Source organism: Eublepharis macularius, chromosome 2 (assembly GCF_028583425.1).
Source record: "Eublepharis macularius isolate TG4126 chromosome 2, MPM_Emac_v1.0, whole genome shotgun sequence".
NCBI classification, from domain to species: Eukaryota; Metazoa; Chordata; class Lepidosauria; order Squamata; family Eublepharidae; genus Eublepharis; species Eublepharis macularius.
In genome coordinates this window covers 5660254-5676744 of record NC_072791.1, presented here as the reverse complement: position 1 = coordinate 5676744, position 16491 = coordinate 5660254, and the positions used below count along the sequence as shown (strand labels likewise).

The 16491-nt window shown below is 47.1% G+C and overlaps 1 protein-coding gene across 1 annotated transcript in view; it reads right to left on the bottom strand.

Moving 5' to 3' along the window:
* Positions 1–822: 822 nt before the first annotated feature.
* Positions 823–16491, bottom strand: part of TRIM9 (tripartite motif containing 9) — a 100628-nt gene continuing 84959 nt past the window's right edge. The window contains exons 9-13 of the mRNA XM_054971922.1: positions 14412–14447; positions 12317–12340; positions 10635–10938; positions 3571–3733; positions 823–885 (exon numbers count right to left, since the gene is read on the bottom strand). Of these exons, the coding sequence (XP_054827897.1) occupies positions 823–885; positions 3571–3733; positions 10635–10938; positions 12317–12340; positions 14412–14447 (590 nt within the window). The remainder of the gene's footprint in view (positions 886–3570; positions 3734–10634; positions 10939–12316; positions 12341–14411; positions 14448–16491) is intronic.

The following is a 16491-nucleotide window of genomic DNA, read 5'->3' as shown; positions in this document are numbered from 1 at the left end:
CATCCAGGTTAACTCTCTCGAGCCTCCTCCTGGTCAAAAAGCTTGCACCTAACTTTTAAAAATAAAGAACCAAGCAGTGTTACGTGTCGTCAGCCTTCCTTGCGCCATAATGAGAGCTTGCCCCGTTTTGCTGAAAATGTCCCCTGCTCCTCAATTTTGATGAAAAAAGAAAAGGAGAAACATGACCCAAGGCTTGATTCCTCCCACATGGCTTTGTGTATAGACGGACTTGTAATCCCTGTCCAAAATCTTTGAGGATAAAGGCCATGAGGGCAGAAAGGGAGGAGGAGCGGGTGACCAGACTCAGAGAATGCTTGGAGCAAAAACGGATTCGTCAGACCTCCCCATTTCTCCCCCCACCCAAACATTTGCTTCATCGTTATGAGTCACTTGTTCCAAGGCAACTGAAGGAGAGGTTTCCTTGAGGAAGCAGTATCTGCAGCGGATTCACATTTGGGAGAAAAGGGAAATCCACGCTGGAACGAAAAACCAAAAGGAGGGCGGGACGTCAAATCTCGGGCTCCCCGAGAACGTGGATCTTGGCCAAAAGAGCACAAAACAGCAAAGCCAATGTATACAGAGCACGCAGGGCTGGAGAGAATGAGAGGGTTCACTGCGCAGCTGTAGGGTACGCAGTCTGGTTTGTCCTTTCTCTTGTCTAGATGTTCTTCTTTCTTTCTTTTTCACATTTGGTTTTTGCTGGCCGGCCCGCCAGATATCCTCCTGCTTCCTCCTCTGAGGTCAGTTCCTGAAGAAAATCAACACAGCTCTCTGGATGTGTCCTGAGAAAAAGCCAGACGGCGCCCACCACTCACTCCTTCCTTACTGCATGGCGCCTCGTGAATGGTAGAAGTCCGGGACTGGCAATCCGGTGTGGAGAGTCACCTGCAACCAAAGGTAACTCTGTTTAATACAGGGAGCATTTTAAAGAAGGCCATTTGCAATCACAGAACCTACTCTAGCATGGGCTGATGGGTCCATACCCTTAGTGGGAACACCCCCCGAGCAGGATATCTGGCAGCGAGGAGCATGTAGACTGTAGAATTCAGAATTAATTGGACTTAAAGTTCGAGTTATTACTAGCGCTCACAGTACTGATCACGACCTCAGAATCTAGGACAAATAAAAAAGATTTCCCCTGCTCCACGAAGTTACTCAAGCTTGGCTTTTGTAAAGCCAGAAATTTCACCATTGCAGAATAGCTCCTGCTTTTGTCCTGGCCAAAAAGGGAGGGGGCGTGAACTGCTACTCAGGGTCTTGCCACACAGTGGAGCCTGGCACCTGCTGCTTAAGTGTCGGGTTTCACAATTTTACCTGGGAGCTGTAGTTTTAAAAGAGCCGCTGGATCGAATCCCTGTGGAGAGAAAAGGATTCACTCTTCTTGTAAAAACAAAGAGTCGAGAGGGAGGGGTGGAAAAGAAAAGCAGCTTTTGGCTAACTTCCTTAACTCCTTAGTTGCTGAACGACACCGTCTCTCCCCACCCCCCTGCCCAGCAGAGTCCACCCAGGGGAGGCGGGGAGGGAGAGACTGCGGGCCAAGCTACAAGTGACGAATGACACTTGAACGGCCAGTGGATTGAGAGCCTTGCTACAAGTGACATTTTACACGTGAAGGATAAAGGATCATTTTCGCAAGGCTTTCTGGGAACTGAAGTTCCTCTCCCCCACCCCTTTTCTTTCAGTTCCTTCCCCTCGCTGCCTGAAGAGACAGAGAGAGCCTACGGCAACATCAGCTTTTGCAAATCATCTTGCTGGAGGGCGGGGGGAATGCTCCGGAGAAAGCTGAGAAAGTCGCAGCTGCCTGCCCCAAAGATCATTGAGAGCAGGCTTGTGACTGGAGGAACGATTTGCAAAAGTTGCTGTTGCCGCAGGCTTTCTCTGTCTCTTCAGGCAGCGAGGGGAAGGAACAAAAGGAAAAGGGGTGGGGGAGAGGAACTTCAGTTCCCGGAAAGACTTGCGAAAATGATCCTTTATCCTTCGCGTGTAAAATGTCACTTGTAGCAAGGCTCTGAGTGGACCACAAGTGAACAGGGAGAAATACACTTGCCATTCAAGTGTCATTCGTCACTTGTAGCTTGGCCCTGTGTAGTTCAGCAACCCCACTGGGTGGATCTTAAAATAAAGAGGGTGGGGGGAGACTCTGTAGTTCAGCAACTAAGGCGTTAAGGGCACTAGCCAAAACCTTTTCTTTTTCACCCCCACCCCCAACTCTCTGTTTTACAAAAAGAGTGAATCATTCTCTATCCAGCAGCTCTTTTAAAACGACAGCTCCCAGGTAAAATGGCAAAACCCGACACTTAAAAGGGTACCTGCCGGGCATCACAGTGTGGTGAGTCTTAGTCGTAGAGATCCAGCCACATATGCAGAGGCCCAGGTTCAAGCCACTGAAAGGATGAGCGTGGGGAAAGTCTGCCGTCTGCCCGCTGAGACCTTGCAGGGCTGCTGCTAGTTTTGTGTGTTACGTGCCGTCAAACTGCTTCTACTTATGGTGACCCTATGAATGAAAGACCTCCAAAACGTCCTCATACTAACTGGCTTGCTCAGATCCCGCAAACTGGAGGACGTGGCTTCTTTGATTGAGTTAAGCCATCTTGCCCTAGGGCTTCCTTTTTTCCTACTGCCTTCCACTTTGCCTAGCATTATTGACTTTTGCAGAGAGTCTTGAGAAGGAGCTGGAGGGACCAACGCTCTGCCTCCGTAGAAGGTCAGTCTCAGGAGTGATACGTGACCAGCATGGTTAAGAGTGTGTTTTTGCTTGGCCATAGAAGGCTCAGGTTGCCTCTGCGCTCTCCAGGCCCCCAGGCCTCTTGCATTTCCCCCTCCAGCTCAGTGTTCGAGTCCTTGGCTGCTTCCACACACGTTGGATAATCCACTTTCAAGACTCTTTAGTGAACATTTGGAACTGCTTTTCCGTGAGTGATTCCGCACACGTTGGATAATGCACTTCCAATCCTCTTTATAGATCATTTGGAACGGATTTTTGTGTGTGCGGAACAAAAAACCCACCTCGAACGATTGATAAAGTGCATTGAAAGTGCATTATCCAACGTGTGCGGAATCAGCCCATGTGTGAAACAAAAAATCCACTTCCAAAGGATTGCGAAAGTGCATTGAAAGTGCATTATTCAACGTGTGTGGAAATGGCCTTACTCTGAACTGGATTTCTTGCCTCCAGTGCAGGATGGCTGTTATGTATTGACTTCGCTTCTGTCTGAGCGAAGGTTCCTCAAGTCTTCAATTGGTTCTTTTCTGCGGGCAGCAGCCAATCAGTGCCGTATAATAAAGACCAATCACTGTACTGTAAATAAGTTACTTTGTATATAATGCAAATTAAGGAGTCTAGTTATGCGTGCCTATTGGTTGTTGCTTGGAAAAGGGGCGTGGCTTGTGTGTATATAGTTGGCTCCTGTTGAGCCTGTCTGGGTCTGCTTGCTTCCAGTTTCAATACAGCTGTTACTATGAGCTGAAATCTCAATACTTAATAAGGGCGCCGTCCCACTCCACGAACAAGACGGCAACAGCCTCCCGTTCTCTCTGCCCAGCCGCCCAAGTCCCCCTCCCAGGCCTTACTTGCACGTTTCTGTTCAGGCTGACAGCGGGAAAGAAGACACCCTCCAGGTTCTCGAAGGCTACAGGCCCCTGCTGATCTTCGTTGATGGAGAAGGTCAACGTCCTCCGGGTCAAGTCCAACAAGATGCCCACAGTGGCCCCTTTGGTTATGCCTCCTTCGGTCCTGTCGAGGAGAGAAACAAATAACAATAACAACAACAATAACAACTGCACTTATATACTGCTCTTCTAGACAGATTTGGGCCCCACCCAGAGCAGTGGACAAGTTAGTGTTGTTATTATCCCCCGAAGGGAGCTGGGCTGGGAGGAGTGGCTTACCCAAGGCCCCCTGCTGTGCTCATGGCAGGAGTGGGATTCGAACCAGCAGAGTGCTGATTCGCAGCTGTACCCATTTAACAACTGTGCTAGAGCAGCTCTCTAGAGCAGGGGAACACATTTCCAGCCAATCGTTGGGAAGCGTTTTCTTTTGTGGACCACTGCAATGATTTCTGGCAGCAGAGAAATTCATTCATTCATTCATTCATTCATTCATTCATTCATTCATTCATTCATTCATACATACATTTTAGCTGCTTTTTCTCCACAAGTGCTCAAGGCGACTCAATGTAAATGCGCTTGCATTTGTGGAAATCTATGGCTAAGTTGCACGTGCAGTATGCACTGATGCACAACGGGATGGTGTGCTTTTTCATCCCTGTTTCAGGGCTGCACCATATTGGAAGGGCAGAGGAGTCCGAATAGGAGGCAGGGTTGTCTTGCGCAGGGGACCGACGGCGTCCTCGTCACATGGACACAAGTTACTGAGGTTCTATTTCATACCCTACTCACCATCTTTGAGTATATCTTTTGTCCTAGTCCTTATGACTCATTTACTCCAGTGGGTGCTAATTAATCTGCTCTATAAATATATGAAGAATAGATCTATCACCAATAGACATTAACTGTGATAAACGAACTGTAACTATACAGCATCTCCCTGTTTGTTGACAGTATTCCTTTAAATGCCAGTTGCTGGGGGACAGATAAGAGTTGCAGCTTTCATGCCCAGTTCATGGGCTTCCTGGAATGTCACTGCTATGCGGCTCTTTAGTCTGATCCAACAGGATTCGTCTTATTATCATGATCCCTCCTGGAAGGAAATCATCAACTCCCCCCCCCTCCGCCCCTGTTCTCATGGAGCCAACTTTGGAGTCTCCCTGAGAAACTGAATTAACTCTTTGCATCAGTTTTCATGACAGAAAATGTGGGGCAGTTACCCATGTCAGATCTACCGATTTCAGAAAGGATATTGGAAGAAGAAGTGATGAGAAATGAAGTTCTAGGGCTGATGCATGAGCTAAAAACTAACAAGCTACTGTAGCAAAGTGGTTAAGTGGTTGGGTAGCAAAACAGCACGCTGCTGGTTCGAATTCTACCACTGCCATGAGTTCAGCAGGTGGCCTTTGGTAAGCTGCTTCTCTCATCCTCAGCTCTATTGTGGGAATAATAACAACACTGATTTTGTTCAGTGGGGTAGTAAGCTGTCTAGAAGAGCGGTACATAAGCACAGTTATTATTAAGTCTCTGGAGCTGGGTAGCACATACTGAAGTGTTCTCGAAGAACTCAAATGTGAAATTTTCTACTTCCTAACAAAAATATGTGACGTTGCTAAAATAGCTTTCTTTCCGGAGGTAGAAAATGTATCGTTTCTAAAAATGGATCCACAAGAGTTTCTGGAAATAACAAGCCATTCGCTTACTCTATTCTAGGCAAGTAAAGTGATGCGCATTGAGCAAAAACAGCCAGGTTTGAATCCGGTGACACCTCAGAGACCAAGAAGATTTTCAGGGTAAAAGCTTTAGAGAGTCGAAGCTCCCTTCTTCAGATTGGGCAAAAAGACTACTTACGCACAGAAAGGCTCTGAATTGGTGTTTACTGACCAGGAAAGAGAGAAAGAGGGGTTTTTTTATTTAAGAATTTTATATTTATTTAAGACAAATGACCAAGAAAGAGATCATGAGGTTGTGCTGGACAGCTCAGAGAAAATGTAGGCAAAGCATGTAACAGTGGTGAAAACAATAAATTCTATCCTAGTGATTATTAGGAAATGGACTGAAAACAAGACGCACATCATCACAATGTTAATGTATAAATCCTGGGGTCATTTCGTAGAAAAAGAGCTGCACGAACTCATTAGCATGATTCATTAGCATAACTCATTAGCATATGCCACACCTCTTGCCCTCACGGGAAGTGTGTCATTGGTATAACTGATCTGCATATGCCACACTCCCTGACATCACCTATTCTGGCTGTTTTGGACCCAATCCTGGCCATTCAGGGCCGAAATTGGGCCCAAAATGGCAAAAGGGGCTGAAAATGGCTGAAAAGGGGCACAAAATGGTCAGGATCGGGCCGCTGCTGAGTGGGAAAGTGATCCACCACCCATCAGAGGCCCAATCCAGGCTGTTTCACCCCCAATCCAGGCCGAAATGGGCCCAAAATGGCTGAGAGTCAGGTGGGCTGAACCACCTGATATGACCTCTTTGGGGAACTGCCGGAACTGCGTTCCTGTGCATTCCCCCTCGAAATGAGCCCTGTATAAATCTATGGTGTTACTTACATTTGGAATAATTCCGGTCACTGTATCTCAAAAAGGATACCATAGCATTGGAAAAGGTGCAGAGAAAGGTGACTCAAACGGTCAAAGGATTGGAGCATCTTTCCAATGTGGGAAGGTTAAGGAATTTGGGGCTCTTCAGTTGAGATTGTTTTATATTAAAGCCCCAGGGCTGTAGTATAATGGAATGGTTCAATAGGCTGCCTTTATAACTGAATGAGTTTGAGGTCAGTTGTGCTCTCTGTTGTATATACGGTCTTCCTTTCACTACACGTGTCGTTGACTCCCTGCATCGTTTGTAGTGTGACATGTCTTAGATTGTCTTCTAATTTTTGTGACTTTAGTTCTGCCCTGTTTTTTGTAGTTGGTGATCCGCCTTGATTCTCAGCAAGAAACGTGGGCTATACATGAAGTAAATAAATAACTGTTGATCAGTGTGGTACTTGTTCAGTGAATGTCCTAGCTGCTGATTATATTATATCTCACTTGCATTGTGTCATCCACCTAGGATCTCAGTGAGAAAGACTATGAATGAACAGATGAGGATGGTGATAAAAGGAAGGAAGGAAGGATAATAAAGACTAATAAAATTATACATGGGAAGGAAGGAAGGCAGGATTGAGAAGGCCTGGGCTTTTTTTCAGCTGGAATGCAGTGGAATGGAGTTCCGGCACCTCTTGAAAATGGTCACATGGCCGGTGGCCCCACCCCCTGATCTCCAGACAGAGGGGAGTTGAGATTGCCCTCTGTGCCCAACTGGGCGCAAAGGGCAATCTAAACTCCCCTCTGTCTGGAGATCAGGGGGCGGGGCCACCGGCCATGTGACCATTTTCGCCGAGGGCGATTTCAACTTTAAAAAACTCCCCCCTTGTTCCAGCCGACCCAAAGTGATATCATTGTGCGGTCCTGAGTTCCACCACTGATTTCCACCACCTCTTTTCCCAGAAAAAAAGCCCAGGAGAAGGCTAATAAAATTATACATGGGGCAGAAAGAAGGAAGGGAGGAAGGCTAATAATATTATACATGGGGCAGTGAAAGTAGATAGGGAACTTTCTCCTTCTCACATAATAGCCGAACTCTGGGCACCTAAAGAAGTTGATGGTCAGTAGATTCAAGACAGACAAAAGGAAATACTTTTCAAAGGGGGTTCGTGGCTCAGTGGTAAAGCATCTGCTTTGCACGCAGGAAATCTCAGGTTCAAACATTTCCAGTTTAAAAGGACCAGGCGCTAGCTGTCGTGAAAGTCCTCCGCCTGAGACTCTGAAGAGCTGCTGCCGGCCAGATGAGTGTTGATCTTAATAGACTATGGTATGACTCAGTATAGGGAAATTCATGTGTTTATTTACTTCTTCGCTCAAAGAGTAACTTACTCGAGGAATTCCCTGCCACAGGAAGGGTGGTGATGACACGGTCGTTTGATTGGATTTACAAGAGAATTAGGTAATTTCAGGGTCCATCAATGGCTATTAGTTACAAGGAATAAATGGAATCTCCATGTTCAGAGAAGTAATCCTCTTAATAGCAGTGCTGGTGGGCCACAACAGGGGGCAGGTTTGGCCCTGGTGCCTTGATTGTCAGCCTTCTAGGGCATCTGGTTAGCGAGTGTGTGAACTAGGATGCAGAACTGGATGGAACACTGAATGACTCCCTGCCTCGTCTCCCTGGGATCCTGACACCTTTACCCACTCCTTATCCGTTGTGCTGGCACCAAGCAAAAGGTAGATGGCTGGATCTCAAGAGCTACAGGAAAAACAGGGCATATTTGCATCCCCCTTCATCTGAGATGGAAGCCAAGCAGGTGAAGAATATGTTGCAAAAAGCAAAGTTGTAGGAAACGGTCCACTAGGCTGGCCCCAGCAAGGTTTGCGATTAGAGGTGTACACCCGAAAAATATTTGGGTTTCCCGCTTTGGGTTTGGGTTTACCCGAAGCGGGAAAACAATTCGGCAAGCCGCTACAGGATTCGGGTTTAAACAAGGCATACTTGCCCGGGAATCTTTACGTAGCACACCGAAGCTCAAAGCAGCACTTTTCTTGCCATTTGCAAATGGCAAGAAAAGTGTTGCTTTCAACTCCACCCCCGCTTTTCAGCTGATGGGAGAGAGATCCCCTATCAGCTGAAAAAACTGCCGGCGTTTGAAAGCAGCAACACTTTCCTTGCACAGCAAGAAAAGTGTTCCTGCTTTCAAACACCCACGGCTTTTTTCAGCTAAGGGGAGGAGGGGATCCCTTATGACTTAAGGAATGTATTTCTGACCAACTGCCATTGTTACTACTTCAGCAGGATTTATGGACCCAGCACTGGTTGAATATTTATGAATGGACTTATTTTCTGTATGAATTACATGCACAGAGACACTTTACCTCTTTTCATGCTGCTATAAATCTCTTCAAGATTAAGATATATCAATATTGGGCTGGTGCAATAATTAGAAAAAATGTAATTGAAGAAGATGGAAAATGTTAACTTTGCACTAGCACTTTATGGATTGAGTTTACTCATGAGTCAGAACAAGCGGCTGAAGAGTGGTCTTTAAGTCAGAGGCTTTTCTACATTTTTGTATGTGTGTGTGTGTTATGTGGCGTTAAGTAGCCTCCGACCTATGGTGACCCTATGAATGAAATACCTCCAAAATGTCCTTTCATTAACAGACTTGCTCGGATCCTGCAAACTGGAAGACGTGGCTTCTTTTACCGAGTCCAGCCATCTCGTTTTAGGATTTCCTCTTTTCCTATTGCCTTCCACTTTTCCTAGCATTATTGACTTTCCCAGAGAATCTTGTCTTCTCATGATGTGACCAAAGTACGATAGCCTCAGCTTTGTCATTTTAGTTTCTAGGGAGGATTCAAGCTTGATTTAATCAAGTACCAACTTATTTGTCACTTTGGCCGTCCATGTTATCTGCAAAACTCTCCTCCAGCACCACATTTCAAATGAATCCATTTTTTTCCTGTCAGCTTTCTTCACTGTCCAACTTTCACATCCCTATATTATAATGGGGAATGCCATTTTTGGGGAACACATTTTTGTATAAAGCTTTTCAATAACCGTGTGTAAGGAATGTAACTGATGGACTTATGAATATATCGGTCCCATCAGCATCTTGTATCATTTAGGCGAGCCTGTAAGATGGAGATGTTCTGCCAGGCATATGGTGGAGGCTAATTTTAACCCATCATTGCCAAGCGTTCCACTGGTCTCCCTCTACAAGGGGTATGGAAAGTCCACTCCCGCTGGTTGCCCCAAAAGGGGTACAGTCTTTTATCCGTTGCTTTTTTAATGATTGATTTTAAGTTGTATTTTAATCAATGTTGTACCTTGCCCTGAGCCCGCTTGCGGGGAGGGCGGGTTAAAAATAAAATAAATAATAATAATAATTTTTGGTTTTGAATATTATATCAATAAGAATATTATAATAAGTCTTTTTTTTGTGAAAGCTTTATTAGAACACAGAACACAATTTTGGAATGACAGTTGTGTTGCTTAGTTCGTTTTCACGATATTGTGTTGCTGTTATCTAATTGTTGTGATAAAAAGGTAAAGGGAGTCCCTTGTGCAAGCACCGAGTCATTACTGACCCATGGCGGGGGGGGGGGGCGGGGGCGGGGGGGCGCATCATGACGTTTTCTTGGCAGACCTTCCCCAGTCATAGTCTTTTTATATTGTAACCTTCAGGTAGGGCCTGGAGATCTCTGGGAATTACAACTGATCTCCAGATTACAGAGCAAATGGCTGCGTCAGAGGGGGATATTATACCCCGCTGAGGTCCCTTCCCTATGCAGACTGGCTATCCCTTGGTTCCACCCTCCAAATCTCCAGGAATTTCCCAACCATGAACAGGCAAACCTAATACGTCCCCCCTTCTGCAAGGGGTCTTGAATGGGACTGTCTAGCAGCAGAACCAGTGGCCACCAGTATGGTGTGGTTAAAGTGTTGGACCAGGATCTGGGACAACCAGTTTCAAGTCCCATTTTGCCATGGAAGCTCACTGGGTGACCGTGAGCCAGTCGTGCACACTCTCAGCCTAACCTACCTCACAGGGTTGTTGCGTGGATAAAATGGAGGAGAGGGTGGTGGAAGCTGCTTTGGGTCCACCGTGGCGAGAAAGGTATAAAGATATTGGGGTACAAAGGAAGGAAGTAAATAATACAAATTTCTCTCCTTGCACCACCTAAGAGGGAAGAGCTGATCTTTCTGTTGCATACCAGTGCCACCCGCTGGTCAGAACGTAATATTACATCAATCAACTTGCAAAGATCAGAGGTTGTCCAGGAAACGTTTGAGTTGCCCCTTGCTCTATAAAGCTGTTGAGTGTGGCCTGTCTTTTCACTCTGAGCAGCTTGCCTCTCGAGCACAGACTGGGCTGCTCTGGAATGGCCCAATCCAGCTGGTCCCTGGTTTAATGCACAGCATTTTGAGTTTAAAGGGGTCTCAGGCAGACAGGATGAGCTGGGGCCACATACCTGTTGGTGTGCGAGTTGTTGTGCATGAACCAGCTCCGGTTATTGTCCACGTACATGGCCCATGCCTTGTCATCTTTCCCCAGCATGACATCCTTGAGTACGTCCACCCGAGCCACCCCAAAGGCCGGGTCCGGGTGGTTATCGTAGCGGTCAATCGACAGCTCCCAGTAGTGGAGCCCTTTGGAGAAGCCGGTCTTGCCCAGCACGACCCGGTCGTCGTAGCTGTTGCAAGTGACGGTCAGGTTGTCATTGGAGAAGATGATGTCGGAGTGGGCGGTGCTGGGATCGAATGAGAACCAGGCCACTGGAAACATACACAAGGTGCAGGCAAGTTATTAGCAGGAAAGAAATCAGGGGCCCCTGGTAAGCACGGGAAGAACGGGGAGCGGTGCGCACTCTGCCATGCAGGAAGGAAAGCTGGATTGTGGCCCAGGCAGCTTGCTCTTTCTGAGGGCAACTGGCAAATCCAAGGGGGGCGGGGTGAGAGAGATTGTAAAAAAGCAGGCTGGGTAGACAGCAAGAAGGGGTCTAGATTCATGTCTCTGAATTCATGTCCCAATTGAGGGAATGATGGAAAGGGAGTGGCTACACGAAGGACTACTCGTGATGCAAAAAGCACCCTGTGCAATCATCCCTCTGTGGCAATCTGCACATGGATTTCCTTCTGCGCAGGAATGCTTTTTCAAGAAGGTTCTGCATTCACAGCACCGACTTCAGGGCACGTACGTTATCGGATCTGGCCCCCGAATTTTATAAATCAAGATTTGATTTCTATCCAAGGGGCTGAATTTCATTAGCAAAATCGGGAGGCCAGCACACTGGCACAGGGGCTTGTTTTGCTTTTTCACTTTTTTTGCTAGACAATTTTAGTTTTGTAAATAAAGGAATGAAATTTCAAACAGCACTGAGAAGGATTGTCTACTGAGACTCTAAGTCAAAAGGGCTGCAAAACCGAATCCCCCCTGCAAACAACATGACATCGCTCTGTGAAACTTCCTCATATCCAACTGTACATATATTCCCTACACCTAGCCGCAGGTTGCTTTCCAAATTGCAAATGTGGGCCTGGGTGCAAAATCTGGCCTCCTGAGAGTCTCACATAGAGATGGGCATGAACCAGAAAAAAACCGAACCATGCGGTTCATGGTTCGTCAAATTTCACAAACCAAGAACCACGAACTTTCACGAATTTGCCCCTGGTTCGCAAACCGGTTCGTTTGGTTCGTGAAAATGTCACATCTGGGTCAGAAAACCATCACTTCTGGGCCAGCAGAAGGTCACTTCCGGGTCAGCAGAAGGTCTGCAGAAAGTTTATCCCCTGTTGCCTAGGAAACTGATTGATTGGCACCAGGCTGTCTGCAGTCACGAACCAAAAAATGAACCAAACGAACCAGCCTAAACTTTGTGGCAGTTTGTCAGAAATGAAACCTTTGCACATGTGAAGTTTCATATGCACACTGCAAGGGGTCACCTGAGCAAGCGAAAATTCCAACTGCAACATTTTGATTTGGCCACAAGAACTCTAAAGAACAACACACCACCTGCTCGACATTTACACAAAAGAAGCACACATCTTCAGCCATGCTACATGTATTTTTTTAAAAAATAAACATCTCCAGCCAGCCAGCGTGATCTCCTGGCACTCCCCTCCATTACCCCTCATGCATTTAAGAATTTCATACCTGCTACCAGTTTTTTAATATCAACTGTAGTCATTCCAAGGAAGGTGCATGAAGGAAAACAAACAGGAAGCAAAATCGGCAATTATATACAGAGACTGACAACTCCGTTGCGGGTTGTACAGCTTTAACCCATGTGCTTGTCTATTGCCCCACAAAAATCAGTACATCATTTGGCTGTTAACAGAAACCCGGCATAGGTATACACAAAACACACCTGAGACCACATAACGTGCAGAGATGGAAGAAAGAGGGTGATAAAAGCAAACCAGTTTATTTCCAAAAACAGGCTCTGGTTATTCATAAAACAAAACCAGTTTGAGATTTCAGGGCTGAACCCAAGCTCGCTTCCTTACATGTATGGCCCTGTCCCAGAATTCCCTTATCAGTGCTACAGCTTCATTATACCCCTAAGCCACTGTGACTGTAGCAGTTAGGGTGGCCCAGGGATTACTGGGTTCGTTGGAATCGCTACTATGCTATGGGTGACTTTGGGCCAGTCACGGCCATTCCGCATGGAGTGAACTCAAACTTGTCCTCAGCATCTTGTCTCTATAAAAAGCCACAGATGTCTGGAGCCCCGGTAGCTTTACTGGCTCTTTGCTTTTCTCGGCCTGTCTGCACTATCCTTGGGGCCAAGCTACACATGACGAACGACACTTGAACGGCAAGTGTATTCCTCCCTGTTCACTTGCCCTCCACGCAATCCACTTGCTGTTCAAGTGTCATTCGTCATGAGTAGCTTGGCCCTGAGTCACTATCTTTCGGGACAGCAGAAGAATGGGACACCTGGAGCATGCTGAAAACAGTAGCCAGCATCCACGAGGCTGTGCTGCCCGTATCTCTGGGGCTCGGCTCGCTCCTGGCCATCAGAGGTCTTTCAGGAATTTCCCCAGTAAGAGGGCCAGTCTATCCCGGTTTCTCCTTCTCTTTCCCTATGACAGCTCCTGGCCTCAGCTCTTCATTGGCCCTTTCTAGGGTCTGCTTTATTTCCTGACTCCATAGGCCCTCCACATGTTCCTCGGGCCCACCACTTCCACTGCTTACGTACACATGAAGCTGCTTTCAGACCAGAGGTCCCTCTGGCTCGGTGTTGTCTGCTTTGACTGGCAGCCGCTCTCTTGGATCTTAGGTACAGAAAGGCCTTTTTTCAACAGCTGACACATCTTTTCACTGGGTGTGCCAGGAAGAGCAGGGCCCACCCTCTCTCCATGCCTGCCTGGAACTCTGCTTGCCATTCTGACCTATTGTTTTGCCTTGCTCAAATTTTGGGGGTGGGAGAGGCCACTAAAATAGGCAAGATTCTCAAAAGAATTTGTATCCCGCAGAGACATAGATTGTTATTTTCTCCTCCTGAGCAGCCCTGATTCTGCAGGGGGGCTCAGAGCTCACCCAAGGCATAAGCTTTGGGAAGCACAAAGGGACGGAGAGAGAGAGGGGGGGGACAGAATGCATGAAATTTCCTCTACTGGAAGGAATGGAAGAGAATACTTGGAAATGAATTTGGGGTATTCCTTGGGCATAAGGGATCCCATTCCTCCAGTGGGGGCGGGGGATTCCCCGTTTTCACCCTCTGCCCCCTCACCACTCATCTGGCCGGCAGGGCGGGGGGGGGCATAGGAATGAGCCTCCTGGGCATGCTCCAGGGTGGCGCCATGACATCACTCATGGGAGTGACCTCATCGAGCTGCCTGAGAGCGCTCCTGCCCTTTGCCGCGGGCCGGTTTTGGCCCATTTGAGGCCAAAATCAGCCCACGGCAAATTGCGCATATGCCCCGTGCCTGCGCAATGATGTCACTTCTCGGAACGCCAGAAAAGTAAGCACCAGGTCACCTGCCTCCCTCTGGAAGGCTAGGGAAACCTGGTCACCTTACTGGGCATAGATTTCTGCTGTCTCCATTAAGCTGAGCGGGGTGGGGAAATAAAACCTTCTTTTCTTGAAATCAAAAATGGCACATGTTTGTTTTTCAGACCACTACGAACAAGTATAGACAGACATTTTGTTGGATTAAACGATCACCAAATACAAACGAGAAAATCAGAGAAAGCACTGGCCCAAGCGAGGGCAGGGCCCCGGAAGCAGAATAAATATACTTGCCTAATTGAGAGAAAGGTCCTGACTGAGCGTCAAAGCCTACAAAGAGATACTACATTTCACACTTGGACACTCAAAAATATAACCCTATCCATGCAACCAAAATATCTCCAAAGTGCCTGGGATACCACAACAAATGGCCGGATTTGTTTCAAAGGCAGAAGACCTGGGTTTGAAAGCAGGTCTGCGTGAATTGCATGGGTCTGTAGGCCAAACCAGAGGGATGTGTGGAGGTCAGAATGCCAACAATTTTTAAAGTCAGTTCTCAGGTGAATTCTGTATACCTGAGAGCCGAGTTTAAACCATCAACAGGTGCTCCAAACACAGAAATCCGAGCAGAATTTTGTGCATGTAGAATACAACCAACTCTGTTTATATGAAATTGAGAGGCAGCCTTTCAAACAAATCTGGCCTTAAACTGTCTTGGGAAATTATTTCATGATTTGGTGCTCTCCCAGTACATAGATCCAACCACATTTTTGGGGCCTCTGCTCCTTATCCGGCACCCCATTTCCCACCAACCCCTCTATGCCCAGCATAAAACCAGGTTGCTCCAAAGAGACAAACTTCACATACAGGTAAGCAGGCAGTTCCATTAACTCTTTGAACACTGGACAGAAGGTAGAAAACGTTCAGGAACGAGAGATGTCAAAAGCCAGTCGCACAAAAGCAAAGGGGATGCAAAACCCATAAAAAAGCACAACGGGAGAAAACAGAACCAAAAAGGGAAGGCCAAGCAGTGGCCCCCGCCGTGTAGCCCAGCAACGAAAATGCTGCGTCATTCCTCATTCCAAATCATGGGGTGGAAAGAAAAAAAAATGTCCAGCTTACTCTCCTTCAGCTTACATCAGTGTCAGGCAGGTACTAATGGGACTACACTGGTGTAAGCTTGCAGCAATGGGAGAGTGCCAAAAAAAGGAAAGGTGGAAATGTTGATTTTTGCAGAGGTGAGACAAGAAGTTCTGGGCCTGCTGCCTTCTGACAGTGTCTGAGAAGAGGCCTCAGTGACACCTGAATCCTTGTGCTGGAATGGAGAGAACAGTGGCTGCTGTAGCAATGTGGTTAAGTGGCTGAGCGGCGAAGCAGCACCCTACCAGTTCGAATCCCACTCCTGCCACGAGCTCTGAAGGTGGCCTTGGGTAAGCCCCTCCGCTCAGCCCCAACTCCCCAGCTGTATTGTGGGGATAATAACAACACTAACCTTTAAAGCCCTGAGCGGATTGGGACCGGCATATCTTCGGGACCATGTATGTTCCCTGGAGACCGCTTTGATCAGCGGATAAATGTTTATTGGTGGTCCCCGGCCCTAAGGAAGCGTGCCTCACTTCAACCAGGGCCAGGGCCTTTTCAGTCCTGGCCCCAGCCTGGTGGAATGCTCTGTCAATGGAGACCCAGGCCCAATGGGACATATTATCGTTCCACCGGGCCTGTAAGACAGAGCTGTTCCGCCAGGCGTTTGGTGGCTCAAGGGGACGGTGCCATGTTGGCCTCCCACCTTTGGGGTGGGGGGGTTCTCCCCACCATTGCACCGTAATGTATTTGGTTAATTTATTTTATTATTATTTATTGTATGTTTATTTTAGAATTATTGTTTTCTTGTTTTTATTAACTGTTGTTCACTGCCCAGAGCCCCTGAGGATGGGCGGTTTATAAATCAAAATAATAAATTTCACCGCTCTGGGTGAGGCACTAATCTGTCTAGAAGAGCGGTATATAAGCGCAATTATTATTATTATTGTTAATGCTGCCAGAGCCATTAGCAAGCAAAGGGCTGAAGAATTTTCCTCCTTTCTGGCTGATTGCTGAAGAAATAAGGCCTGGCACACTGCAGACCCTGCAGCAGATTCTATAACCCTGTCTAGGAATCTTCTCTGCTATGTTTTTGGTTGGATGGCATGGAAAACGCATGTTCTGGAAAAGTCCTTCAAAGTTTGGCTAAATGCTCCCCTACACAAAAGCCTCCCGGCCCATGAAAAACTGGCACAAAAGGTTTCTAGCCCAACCTCCTCTCAGAGGGAAACTACACGATACGTGCAGCCGCGTGTCGGGTCCTGCAAGGTTCCTTGGGAAGTGTAGTCTTACA